A 13,515-nucleotide genomic window follows, 5' to 3' on the forward strand; every position below is an offset into this window, starting at 1 on the left:
AGCAAAGAGGGCGACACTATTGAAGAAGCTGTAGGGATATTGGCGCTGCCGCGCCATTCCCCTAGGCAGGCGCCTAGAGAATATGCTCCGACGAGGTTGGCACTCTCAACCTCGGGCAATGCAGGCGAGAGAACCGCCTACTGTACTCTCTCGCTGCCGGACTCTCGATCGAGACAGACGTCTCGATCCTACGCTCTCGAAGTGAAGTCGAATAAAGTTGTTCTGTTACATACACGAGTTTATCACTATCGATAAAAAGTCTCCCAGCGGTTCTGTGCAGAGTAGGCTGCATCTTGGTTCCGCATTTATCCGCGGGACCCTTAAACCTACAACTGGTGACCCCGACGTGATCTGGAAATCAAGAACCACGCTGCACGTGCCCGGAAACAGGTGCACGTTTTCACGGAGACCATCAGGAAGAGATTGCCGGTTCCTGGCGGCGGGCAATCCGCTCGCTGCACGCTGCCGTTGCTGGTTCCTGGCGGCGAGCAATCCGCTCGCTGCACGCTGCCGTTGCTGGTTCCTGGCGGCGAGCAATCCGCTCGCTGCACGCTGCCGTTGCCGGTTCCAGGCGGCGAGCTATCCGCTCGCTGCACGAGGTCGAACACTGCACATCGGAGGCCATCCTGGACGTCTACAGAGGACGAGCTTGCTGGAGTTCCGCTAATTGCGTGAAGCCACCGACCACCGGCGCCTTGACGAGCATCACATTGCAGCCAGTCTATCGACGAGCCCAACCATGCGTGCGCCGACAGGTATCGTTCCGATTATGCGAAATTTCGCCTCATTATTGTAAACGATCGTAATCGCCGCGCGGTACCTCGTGGCGAAAATAATCTACGAAGCCATTTTCGTATGCCTGTTGATTCGACCGTTTCGCGACCTTCGCGTTGTTGTGTTTATGCCGTGTCGATCCCCCCGTCGACTCGTGTGACCGCTACGACACCGGGTAGTTCATGTTTACCGCGTCGCGCCGTGCCCTTGCGAAACCGCGTACGTCTGCGCAGAGCGCGCGTTACGAATAATTCGCTGCCGGTCCAAGCACACGCGTGTTCGCGAAATCGCGCAAAATGACTACCCCCGCGCAGCTCACTCAGGATGAACTCCTTCATGCGCTGTTACAGGGTCGCGTCGATTCATACCGGCAACCAAAAGTGCCCGATTTCTTCAAAGAAGATCCGGCGCTTTGGTTCGCACAAGTCGAGTCATCCTTGTCGGCGGCAAGAATTACCAACCAAAATACAATGGCTGATGTAGTGGTGGCCGCGTTGAAGTACGACGTTGTCACTATGGTCAAGGACATACCATTCATGTCGCCTCCTCCTGAGGATTTATACGACCGAATAAAAGCACGAATCATATCTAGCTACGCTGTTTCTGCCGAGAGCAAGCTCCGACAGCTCTTGAAGGGCGAAGTTCTGAGTGAGGGCAAACCGTCCCAGATATTGACGCGCCTCCTCAACCTGAACGACGGGTCTTGCAGCGATGAAATAATTCGCGCCGTATTTCTAGAACAGCTGCCGTCGCATGTCCGTGCCGTCCTGGCCATGGCGAACGTTTCCGAGCCGCGGAAGCTCGCCGAATTAGCCGACAAGGTCGTTGAGGCCTCCGGAACCGGCACATCCGCGATAGCTGCCGTCTCGTCCCGAGACGCCTCCCTACGCGCGTTAGAAGAGAAGGTCGACCGTCTCACGCGCCAACTAGCATCCATAACCACTTCGCGCACCCGCGAGAGTCGCGTCCGCCGACGAACCCCTTCACGGAGTAGGAATCGATCGCGCGAAAACCGCTCTCTGCCGAAGGAAACCGCGTGCTGGTTTCACAGGAAGTTCGGGAAAGATGCGCGTCGTTGTGTCAAGCCGTGCTCCTGGGAGACGGGAAACTGAAAAGTACTAGCTGTTTGGAGGCGAGCCCGTCTAGTACCGAATCTCATCGTCTCCACATAAGAGACCGCGATCTCGGTCTCACGTTCTTAATCGACACCGGAGCCGATCTCTCTTTGCTGCCGGTTGCCAAAGGCTCGCGTCGCCCAACGGGTTATAAACTCTACGCGGCAAATGAGACAATGATTGACACGTACGGCGAGAAGCGTTTGACTTTGAATCTCAACCTCCGCCGTTCATTCCCGTGGAATTTCTGCGTCGCATCGGTACCGTACCCGATAATCGGTGCCGACTTTCTAAAACATTACGGGCTGCTCGTTGACTTGCGCCTCCGCAAACTGATCGACCCCATGACGAAGATTGCCGCCGTCGGCACTGTAAAACCTTCGTCCGTGCGCGACGTTAAATCGGTCGATCCAGCGTCCGCGTTCGCCGGAATTTTAACCGAGTTTCCGAATGTTGTCGGGCCGTCACAGAATAATGACCGTACGCCACAAGACGTCCTTCATCATATTGTGACCGAAGGTCCACCAATTGCGGAACGCGCACGGAGGCTAGCGCAGGAAAAACTGCGCGCCGCGAAAGCAGAGTTCAAACAGCTCGTCAGCTCGGGAATTTGCAGCCCTTCTAGCAGTCCTTGGGCGAGTCCTATTCATCTCGTCCCGAAAAAGGACGGGGGCTGGCGCGTCTGCGGCGATTACCGCCGTCTCAACGCGGTAACGATTCCTGATAAATATCCAGTCCCCCATCTTCACGATTACTCCGTGAACCTTCACGGAAAATCGGTTTTCACGAAGCTCGACCTTCACCGGGCATATCAACAAATTCCGATCGCCCCGTCTGACATTCCGAAAACGGCGGTCATTACCCCGTTTGGACTCTTCGAATACACGGTAATGCCCTTTGGCCTTCGTAATGCCGGACAAACCTTCCAGCGTTACATCTACCGTGCCCTCGGGGATTTAGACTTTGTATTCGCGTATATCGATGATATTCTCATCGCGTCCTCGAACCGAAAGGAGCATGAAGATCACCTACGCGTAGTCCTGCAACGCTTGCAGGAATATTGTCTTCGGCTAAACACCCAAAAGTGCGAGTTCGGGAAGTCATCTCTCGAATTCCTCGGTCATGTCATTGACCAGCACGGGTCTAGCCCAATCCCCGAGAAAGTCAAGGCCATAATAGATTTTCCAAGGCCTCGGACCGTTGCCGATCTTCGTAGGTTCCTTGGCATGGCCAATTTCTACCGACGTAGCATTCGACACGCTGCCGACGTGCAGGCCCCCCTGCACGAGTACCTCGGCGAGTCGAAGAAAAATGACAAACGCGAGATCGTATGGACTCCTAAATCTGAGGAAGCGTTCGCTCGGGTCAAAAGTGACCTCGCCAACGCGACCATGCTCGCTCATCCCGCGGCAAACGCAGTGACGCGTATCGTCACTGACGCCTCCGATTTCGGCATGGGCGCGTCACTCGAGCAAAAGCTCGGAGATTCCTGGAAGCCCTTGGCTTTCTTCTCCAGGAAATTCAGTCCTGCCCAACGCAATTATAGTGCGTACGATCGCGAGTTGACTGCCGCTTATGAGGCACTAAAATACTTCCGACACTTCTTAGAAGGTCGTGAATTCAGCATTGTGACAGATCACAAGCCTCTCACGTACGCGTTTCGTCAGAAAGCCGACAAGGCATCTCCTCGACAGCTCAGACAGTTGTCGTATATCTTACAATTCACCACTCGCATTGAGCATCTTCCTGGCTCGGAAAACGTCGTTGCCGATTCATTATCACGAGTCGACTCGCTGCGCCTCGCCGCGAACATTTCTCTGGATGAACTGTCCAAAATGCAAGAGAGCGACGACGAGCTTAAGGAACTACTGCGCTCCGCTGACCACTCGTTGTCCCTGCGACAGATAAGGTGGGGACCTTCACACACTGCGATCGCGTGCGACCTCACGGGCGAAACCTTGCGTCCGTACATTCCACAGCCGGCTAGAAAAAAGATTTTCGACACTTTCCACAACCCTGCGCACCCCTGTGCTAAGATTACAGATCGGGTAATTCGGAAACGTTACGTCTGGCCGGACATGCATCGCGACATTATTAAGTGGTCCAAAGACTGCTTGGACTGTCAACAGTCTAAAGTAACGCGGCATAACCACGTGGCTCCTGCGGAATTCGTAGCTCCCTATAGCCGCTTTAAACACGTCCATATGGACATTGTCGGTCCGCTGCCGGTTTCCGACGGCAATCGCTATTGCCTTACAGTAATCGATCGTTTCTCGCGATGGCCCGAAGCCATTCCGCTGCCGGATATCGAAGCAACCACCGTGTGTAGAGCTTTTGTAGATCACTGGATCTCGCGATACGGCACGCCAGAAACGCTAACAACTGACCAAGGTAGTCAGTTCGAATCCAAATTGTTCACAGCGTTATTGCAACTATCCGGTTGTCACCGGATACGTACTACCGCGTTCCATCTCGCCTCTAACGGCATGATCGAACGATGGCATCGCTGCCTGAAAACCGCGATAATGTGTCACGCGAACACGAAATGGTCACGAGTCCTGTCCACCGTGATGTTAGGGTTGCGAAACAACGTGATGGACACCGGGTCCTCACCTGCCGAATACCTGTACGGCACGACGTTGCGTATTCCGGGAGAGTTTGTTCTTCCCGACGACGGTCCGTCCGACCCGCAAATATTCGTCGAAGGGTTTCGCGATCACATGCGCCAAGTGAAACCTGTCCCCGTGGGACAGCGACATAAGAAACGCGCGTTCATATTTAAAGATTTGTCAACATGTTCGCACGTGTTCCTTCGCGCAGGCACTCTCAAGAAATCGCTTGAACGTCCATACACGGGACCGCATAAAGTCTTAAAACGCGTCAACGACAGAGTCATCGAAATCGAGGTCAATTGTAAACCGCGTTCGGTATCTGTTGAAAATGTAAAACCCGCGTACGCAGTTCGCGAATCGAACTTAGAAGCTGCCGGCGACCCTGCAGCCGTTTCGGGAAGCAGCACGATCCGCACGTATGCAAATAAAAAGCGCGTTACGTTCGCTGCCGAAGCGAGAAAAATTACAAAAAGAAAATTGTAAGTGCATGCAGTATGTATTACACTTCTCCTTGTTAAAACAGCGGCTAATTTAAATGTCGTATACACTCGGGGGGGGGGAGTGTGTAGGGATATTGGCGCTGCCGCGCCATTCCCCTAGGCACGCGCCTAGAGAATATGCTCCGACGAGATTGGCACTCTCAACCTCGGGCAATGCAGGCGAGAGAACCGCCTAATGTACTCTCTCGCTACCGGACTCTCGATCGAGACAGATGTCTCGATCCTACGCTCTCGAAGTGAAGTCGAATAAAGTTGTTCTGTTACATACACGAGTTTATCACTATCGATAAAAAGTTTCCCAGCGGTTCTGTGCAGAGTAGGCTGCATCTTGGTTCCGCATTTATCCGCGGGACCCTTAAACCTACAAAGCTGCTTTTCACAAGGCTCACGGAGGACGGTAGTATGGCAGATCACTTAAGCAAATTATTTGATATTGTAGATAAATTGCAGCAAATGGACATACCAATTGCAAATGACCTGTTAACCATCGTAATTCTGTACAGTATCCCAAGAAGTTATGAAGGTTTCAGGTGTGCATTAGAATCCAGAGATACATTGCCTGATCCATACGCGTTGAAAATAAAAATTTTAGAAGGTTATATTTGTGGACGACAAAGCAACAATAAGGAATGCTGAAGGGCAAATAGTTGCAGTAGCCCCAAAGGTAGGAAACTTATATTTTCTGAAACCTTCACCAATCTCATTCAAGGCAACTACGCGTGAAATAGAAGAGACAGCGAACATGGCAGAAACCTCTAATGAACTATGGCATTTGAGATATGGACATCTCAATGCAGCAGACTTGAAGAGTTTAATATCCAAACAAATGGTGAAGGGTTTGACGATGAACCTGAACAATAATATGCTCACCTGTGAAACCTGCATAAAGGGTAAGCAAACTAAAATTCCATTCACTCCATCGACCCATAAGAGCAAACAACCACTTGAATTGATACATTCAGACGTTTGTGGGCTGATGCGTACCACATCTATTGGTGGGGCAAAATATTTTACTAGCTTTATAGACGACAAAACAAGGTGGACGAAGATATGCTTCTTAAAGTCAAAGGATCAAGTGAAAGAAGCTTTTAAAGAATTCAAGGCTCTAGCTGAAAATGAAATTGGTAAAAAGATCAAGACCTTAAGAACGGATAATAGACTCGAATATTGCGGTAAGGAGTTCAGCAAACAACTAAGTGAGTGGGGAATTAAGGATGAAAGAACTGTTGCATACACGCCACAACAAAGTGGTGTCGCTGAGAGGTTGAATAGAACGCTCGTCGAAATGGCAAGATGTATATTAATACACGCTGATCTACCAAAGAAGTTCTGGGCAGAAGCGATAAATACCTCGATGGACATAAGGAACTGATTTCCTACTAAGGCTTTGAAGGATGTCACACCGTACGAATGTTGGTTTGGAAAGAAGCCTGACGTATCACATTTTAGGATTTTTGGATGCAAAGCATACGCTTTAGAAAATACGCCTAGGATAGGATAGAGGATTGGATACGATAGGGGATATTACAGGAAAGAGGATAGGATATGCTAGAGGATACGATATTATAGAGGATAGGATAGGATAGAGGATCGGATAGGATAGAGGATTGGATAGGATAGAGGATAGGATAGGATAGAGGATAGGATAGGATAGAGGGTAGGATAGGATAGAGGATAGGATAGGATAGAGGATAGGATATAGGATTGGATAGGATAGAGGATAGGATGGAATAGAGGATCGGATAGGATAGGATAGAGGATAGGGTAGGGGATTGGATAGGATAGAGGATAGGAGACGATACAGTATAGGATAGGGGATTAGATAGGATAGAGGATAGGATAGGATTGAGGATAGGATAGGATACAGGATAGGATAGGATAGAGGACAGGATAGGATTCAGGATAGGATAGAGGATTGGATAGGATAGGGGAAATTATAGGATAGAGGATAGGATAGGATAGCGGATAGGATATTATAGAGGATAGAATAGGATAGAGGATAGGATAGGATAGAGGATAGGATAGGATAGAGCATAGGATATCATAGAGGATAGTATAGAGGATAGGATATAGGATAGGATAGAGAAGAGGATAGAGGATAGGATAGAGGATATTATAGGAAAGAGGATATAAAGGATTATAGAGGATAGGATAGGATAGAGGATCGGATACGATAGGATAGGGGATTGGTTAGGATAGGCGATTGGATAGGATAGAGGATAGGAGACGATAGAGGATAGGATAGGATAGAGGATACGACATTATAGTGGATAGGATAGGATAGAGGATCGGATAGGATAGAGCATTGGATAGGATAGAGGATAGGATAGGATAGAGGATAGGATAGGATAGAGGGTAGGATAGGATAGAGGATAGGATAGGATAGAGGATCGGATAGGATAGAGCATTGGATAGGATAGAGGATAGGATAGGATAGAGGATAGGATAGGATAGAGGGTAGGATAGGATAGAGGATAGGATAGGATAGAGGATAGGATAGAGGATTGGATAGGATAGGGGATAGGATGGGATTCAGGATAGGATAGGATAGAGGATAGGTTAGAATAGAGGATAGAATAGAGGATAGGATGGAGGATAGGATAGAGGATAGGATAGAGGATAGGATAGGATAGAGCATAGGATAGGATAGAGAATAGTATAGAGGATAGGATATAGGATAGGATAGAGAAGAGGATAGAGGATAGGATAGAGGATATTATAGGAAAGAGTATAGGATATGATAGAGGATACGATATTATAGAGGATAGGATAGGATAGAGGATCGGATACGATAGGATAGGGGATTGGTTAGGATAGGCGATTGGATAGGATAGAGGATAGGAGACGATAGAGGATAGGATAGGATAGAGGATACGACATTATAGAGGATAGGATAGGATAGAGGATCGGATAGGATAGGATAGAGGATCGCATAGGATAGGATAGAGGATCGGATTGGATAGGATAGAGGATAGGATAGGGGATTGGGTAGGATAGAGGACAGGAGACGATAGAGGATAGAATAGGATAGAGGATAAGATAGGATAGAGGATAGGATAGGATAGAGGATAGGATAGGATAGAGGATAGGATAGGATAGAGGATAGGATAGGATAGAGGATCGGATCGGATAGGATAGAGGATAGGATAGGGGGTTGGATAGGATAGAGGACAGGAGACGATAGAGGATAGGATAGGATAGAGGATAGTATATAGGATTGGATAGGATAGAGGATAGGATATGATAGAGGATACGATATTATAGAGGATAGGATAGGAAAGGGGATCGGATAGGATAGAGGACAGGAGACGATAGAGGATAGGATAGGATTGAGGATAGGATAGGATAGAGGATAGGACAGAGGACAGGATAGAGGATAGGATAGGATAGAGGATAGGATATAGGATTGGATAGGATAGAGGATAGGATAGGATAGAGGATAGGATAGGATAGAGGATAGGATAGGATAGAGGATAGGATAGGATAGAGGATAGGATAGGATAGAGGATAGGATAGGATAGAGGATAGGATATAGGATTGGATAGGACAGAGGATAGGATACGATAGGGGATAGGAGAGGATAGGATAGATAATGGAATAGGGAAGATGATATTATAGGATTGAGGATAGGATAGGATAGTGGATAGGATAGAGGATTGGATAGAATAGAGGATAGGATATAGGATTGGATAGGATAGAGGATAGGATACGATAGGGGATAGGATAGCATAGAGAATAGGATAGAGGATAGGATAGGATAGAGGATAGGATAGGATAGAGGATAGGATATAGGATTGGATAGGATAGAGGATAGGATACGATAGAGGATAGGATATGAAAGAGGATAGGATAGGATAGAGGATAGGATTGGGGATTAGTTAGGATAGGGGATTGGATAGGATAGAGGATAGGAGACGATAGAGGATAGGATAGGGGATAGGATAGGATAGAGGACAGGAGACGATAGAGGATAGGATAGGATAGAGGATAGGATAGGATAGAGGATAGGATAGAGGACAGGATAGAGGATAGGATAGGATAGAGGATAGGATATAGGATTGGATAGGATAGAGGATACGATAGGACAGAGGATAGGATAGGATAGAGGATAGGATAGGATAGAGAATAGGATAGGATAGAGGATAGGATATAGGATTGGATAGGACAGAGGATAGGATACGATAGGGGATAGGAGAGGATAGGATAGAGAATGGAATAGGGAAGATGATATTATAGGATTGAGGATAGGATAGGATAGTGGATAGGATAGAGGATTGGATAGAATAGAGGATAGGATATAGGATTGGATAGTATAGAGGATAGGATACGATAGGGGATAGGATAGGATAGAGAATAGGATAGAGGATAGGATAGGATAGAGGATAGGATATAGGATTGGATAGGATAGAGGATAGGATACGATAGAGGATAGGATAGGAAAGAGGATAGGATACGATAGAGGATAGGATAGGAAAGAGGATAGGATAGGATAGAGGATAGGATTGGGGATTAGTTAGGATAGGGGATTGGATAGGATATAGGATAGGATAGGGGATTGGATAGGATAGAGGACAGGAGACGATAGAGGATAGGATAGGATAGAGGATAGGATAGGATAGAGGATAGGATAGAGGATAGGATAGGATAGAGGATAGGATATAGGATTGGATAGGATAGAGGATAGGATACGATAGGGGATAGGAGAGGATAGGATAGAGAATAGAATAGGGAAGATGATATTATAGGATTGAGGATAGGATAGGATAGTGGATAGGATAGAGGATTGGATAGAATAGAGGATAGGATATAGGATTGGATAGGATAGAGGATAGGATACGATAGAGGATAGGATAGGATAGAGGATAGGATAGGATAGAGGATAGGACTGGGGATTGGTTAGGATAGGGGATTGGAAAGGATAGAGGATAGGAGACGATAGAGGATAGGATAGGGGATTGGATAGGATAGAGGACAGGAGACGATAGAGGATAGGATAGGATAGAGGATATGATAGGATAGATGATAGGATAGAGGATAGGATAGAGGATAGGATAGAGGATAGGATATAGGATTGGATAGGATAGAGGATAGGATAGGATAGAGGATAGGATAGGATAGAGGATAGGATAGGAAAGAGGATAGGATATAGGATTGGATAGGATAGAGGATAGGATATAGGATTGGATAGGATAGAGGATAGGATACGATAGAGGATAGGATAGGAAAGAGGATAGGATAGGATAGAGGATAGGATTGGGGATTAGTTAGGATAGGGGATTGGATAGGATAGAGGATAGGAGACGATAGAGGATAGGATAGGGGATTGGATAGGATAGAGGACAGGAGACGATAGAGGATAGGATAGGATAGAGGATAGGATAGGATAGAGGATAGGATAGAGGATAGGATAGGATAGAGGATAGGATATAGGATTGGATAGGATAGAGGATAGGATACGATAGAGGATATTATAGGATGGAGTATAGGATAGGATTGAAGATAGGATCGGGTGGAGGATAGGATAGGATAGAGAATAGAATAGGAAAGATGATATTATAGGATTGAGGATAGGATAGGATAGTGGATAGGATAGAGGATTGGATAGGGTAGAGGATTGGATAGGATAGAGGATAGGATAGGATAGAGGATAGGATAGGATAGGATAGAGGATAGGATAGGATAGAGGATAGGATAGGATAGAGGATAGGATAGGATAGAGGATCGGATCGGATAGGATAAAGGATAGGATAGGGGATTGGATAGGATAGAGGACATGAGACGATAGAGGATAGGATAGGATAGAGGATAGGATAGAGGACAGGATAGAGGATAGGATAGGATAGAGGATAGGATAGGATAGAGGATAGGATATAGGATTGGATAGGACAGAGGATAGGATACGATAGGGGATAGGAGAGGATAGGATAGAGAATGGAATAGGGAAGATGATATTATAGGATTGAGGATAGGATAGGATAGAGGATCGGATCGGATAGGATAAAGGATAGGATAGGGGATTGGATAGGATAGAGGACATGAGACGATAGAGGATAGGATAGGATAGAGGATAGGATAGGATAGAGGATAGGATAGAGGATAGGATATAGGATTGGATAGGATAGAGGATAGGATAGGATAGAGGATAGGATAGGATAGAGGATAGGATAGGATAGAGGATAGGATATAGGATTGGATAGGACAGAGGATAGGATACGATAGGGGATAGGAGAGGATAGGATAGAGAATGGAATAGGGAAGATGATATTATAGGATTGAGGATAGGATAGGACAGTGGATAGGATAGAGGATTGGATAGAATAGAGGATAGGATATAGGATTGGATAGGATAGAGGATAGGATACGATAGGGGATAGGATAGGATAGAGAATAGGATAGAGGATAGGATAGGATAGAGGATAGGATATAGGATTGGATAGGATAGAGGATAGGATACGATAGAGGATAGGATTGGGGATTGGTTAGGATAGGGGATTGGATAGGATAGAGGATAGGAGACGATAGAGGATAGGATAGGGGATTGGATAGGATAGAGGACAGGAGACAATAGAGGATAGGATAGGATAGAGGATAGGATAGAGGATAGGATAGAGGATAGGATAGGATAGAGGATAGGATATAGGATTGGATAGGATAGAGGATAGGATAGGATAGAGGATAGGATAGGATAGAGGATAGGATAGGATAGAGGATAGGATAGGATAGAGGATAGGATATAGGATTGGATAGGATAGAGGATAGGATATAAGATTGGATAGGATAGAGGATAGGATACGATAGAGGATAGGATAGGAAAGAGGATAGGATAGGATAGAGGATAGGATTGGGGATTAGTTAGGATAGGGGATTGGATAGGATAGAGGATAGGAGACGATAGAGGATAGGATAGGGGATTGGATAGGATAGAGGACAGGAGACGATAGAGGATAGGATAGGAAAGAGGATAGGATAGGATAGAGGATAGGATTGGGGATTAGTTAGGATAGGGGATTGGATAGGATAGAGGATAGGAGACGATAGAGGATAGGATAGGGGATTGGATAGGATAGAGGACAGGAGACGATAGAGGATAGGATAGGATAGAGGATAGGATAGGATAGAGGATAGGATAGAGGACAGGATAGAGGATAGGATAGGATAGAGGATAGGATATAGGATTGGATAGGATAGAGGATACGATAGGATAGAGGATAGGATAGGATAGAGGATAGGATAGGATAGAGAATAGGATAGGATAGAGGATAGGATATAGGATTGGATAGGACAGAGGATAGGATACGATAGGGGATAGGAGAGGATAGGATAGAGAATGGAATAGGGAAGATGATATTATAGGATTGAGGATAGGATAGGATAGTGGATAGGATAGAGGATTGGATAGAATAGAGGATAGGATATAGGATTGGATAGGATAGAGGATAGGATACGATAGGGGATAGGATAGGATAGAGAATAGGATAGAGGATAGGATAGGATAGAGGATAGGATATAGGATTGGATAGGATAGAGGATAGGATACGATAGAGGATAGGATAGGAAAGAGGATAGGATACGATAGAGGATAGGATAGGAAAGAGGATAGGATAGGATAGAGGATAGGATTGGGGATTAGTTAGGATAGGGGATTGGATAGGATATAGGATAGGATAGGGGATTGGATAGGATAGAGGACAGGAGACGATAGAGGATAGGATAGGATAGAGGATAGGATAGGATAGAGGATAGGATAGAGGATAGGATAGGATAGAGGATAGGATATAGGATTGGATAGGATAGAGGATAGGATACGATAGGGGATAGGAGAGGATAGGATAGAGAATAGAATAGGGAAGATGATATTATAGGATTGAGGATAGGATAGGATAGTGGATAGGATAGAGGATTGGATAGAATAGAGGATAGGATATAGGATTGGATAGGATAGACGATAGGATACGATAGAGGATAGGATAGGATAGAGGATAGGATAGGATAGAGGATAGGACTGGGGATTGGTTAGGATAGGGGATTGGAAAGGATAGAGGATAGGAGACGATAGAGGATAGGATAGGGGATTGGATAGGATAGAGGACAGGAGAAGATAGAGGATAGGATAGGATAGAGGATATGATAGGATAGATGATAGGATAGAGGATAGGATAGAGGATAGGATAGAGGATAGGATATAGGATTGGATAGGATAGAGGATAGGATAGGATAGAGGATAGGATAGGATAGAGGATAGGATAGGAAAGAGGATAGGATATAGGATTGGATAGGATAGAGGATAGGATATAGGATTGGATAGGATAGAGGATAGGATACGATAGAGGATAGGATAGGAAAGAGGATAGGATAGGATAGAGGATAGGATTGGGGATTAGTTAGGATAGGGGATTGGATAGGATAGAGGATAGGAGACGATAGAGGATAGGATAGGGGATTGGATAGGATAGAGGACATGAGACGATAGAGGATAGGATAGGATAGAGGATAGGATAGGATAGAGGATAGGAT

At 46.2% G+C, this 13,515-nt stretch overlaps 1 protein-coding gene across 1 annotated transcript in view; it reads right to left on the reverse strand.

Annotated features, from left to right (window-relative positions):
• Positions 1–4,321: 4,321 nt before the first annotated feature.
• LOC143363720 (uncharacterized) overlaps positions 4,322–13,515 on the reverse strand; it is a 238,885-nt gene continuing 229,691 nt past the window's right edge. Inside the window, exon 5 of the mRNA XM_076804265.1 lies at positions 4,322–4,399. Within this exon, the coding sequence (XP_076660380.1) occupies positions 4,322–4,399 (78 nt within the window). The remainder of the gene's footprint in view (positions 4,400–13,515) is intronic.

The sequence above is a fragment of the Halictus rubicundus genome, unplaced genomic scaffold (assembly GCF_050948215.1).
Source record: "Halictus rubicundus isolate RS-2024b unplaced genomic scaffold, iyHalRubi1_principal scaffold0102, whole genome shotgun sequence".
In the NCBI taxonomy this organism is placed as follows: Eukaryota; Metazoa; Arthropoda; class Insecta; order Hymenoptera; family Halictidae; genus Halictus; species Halictus rubicundus.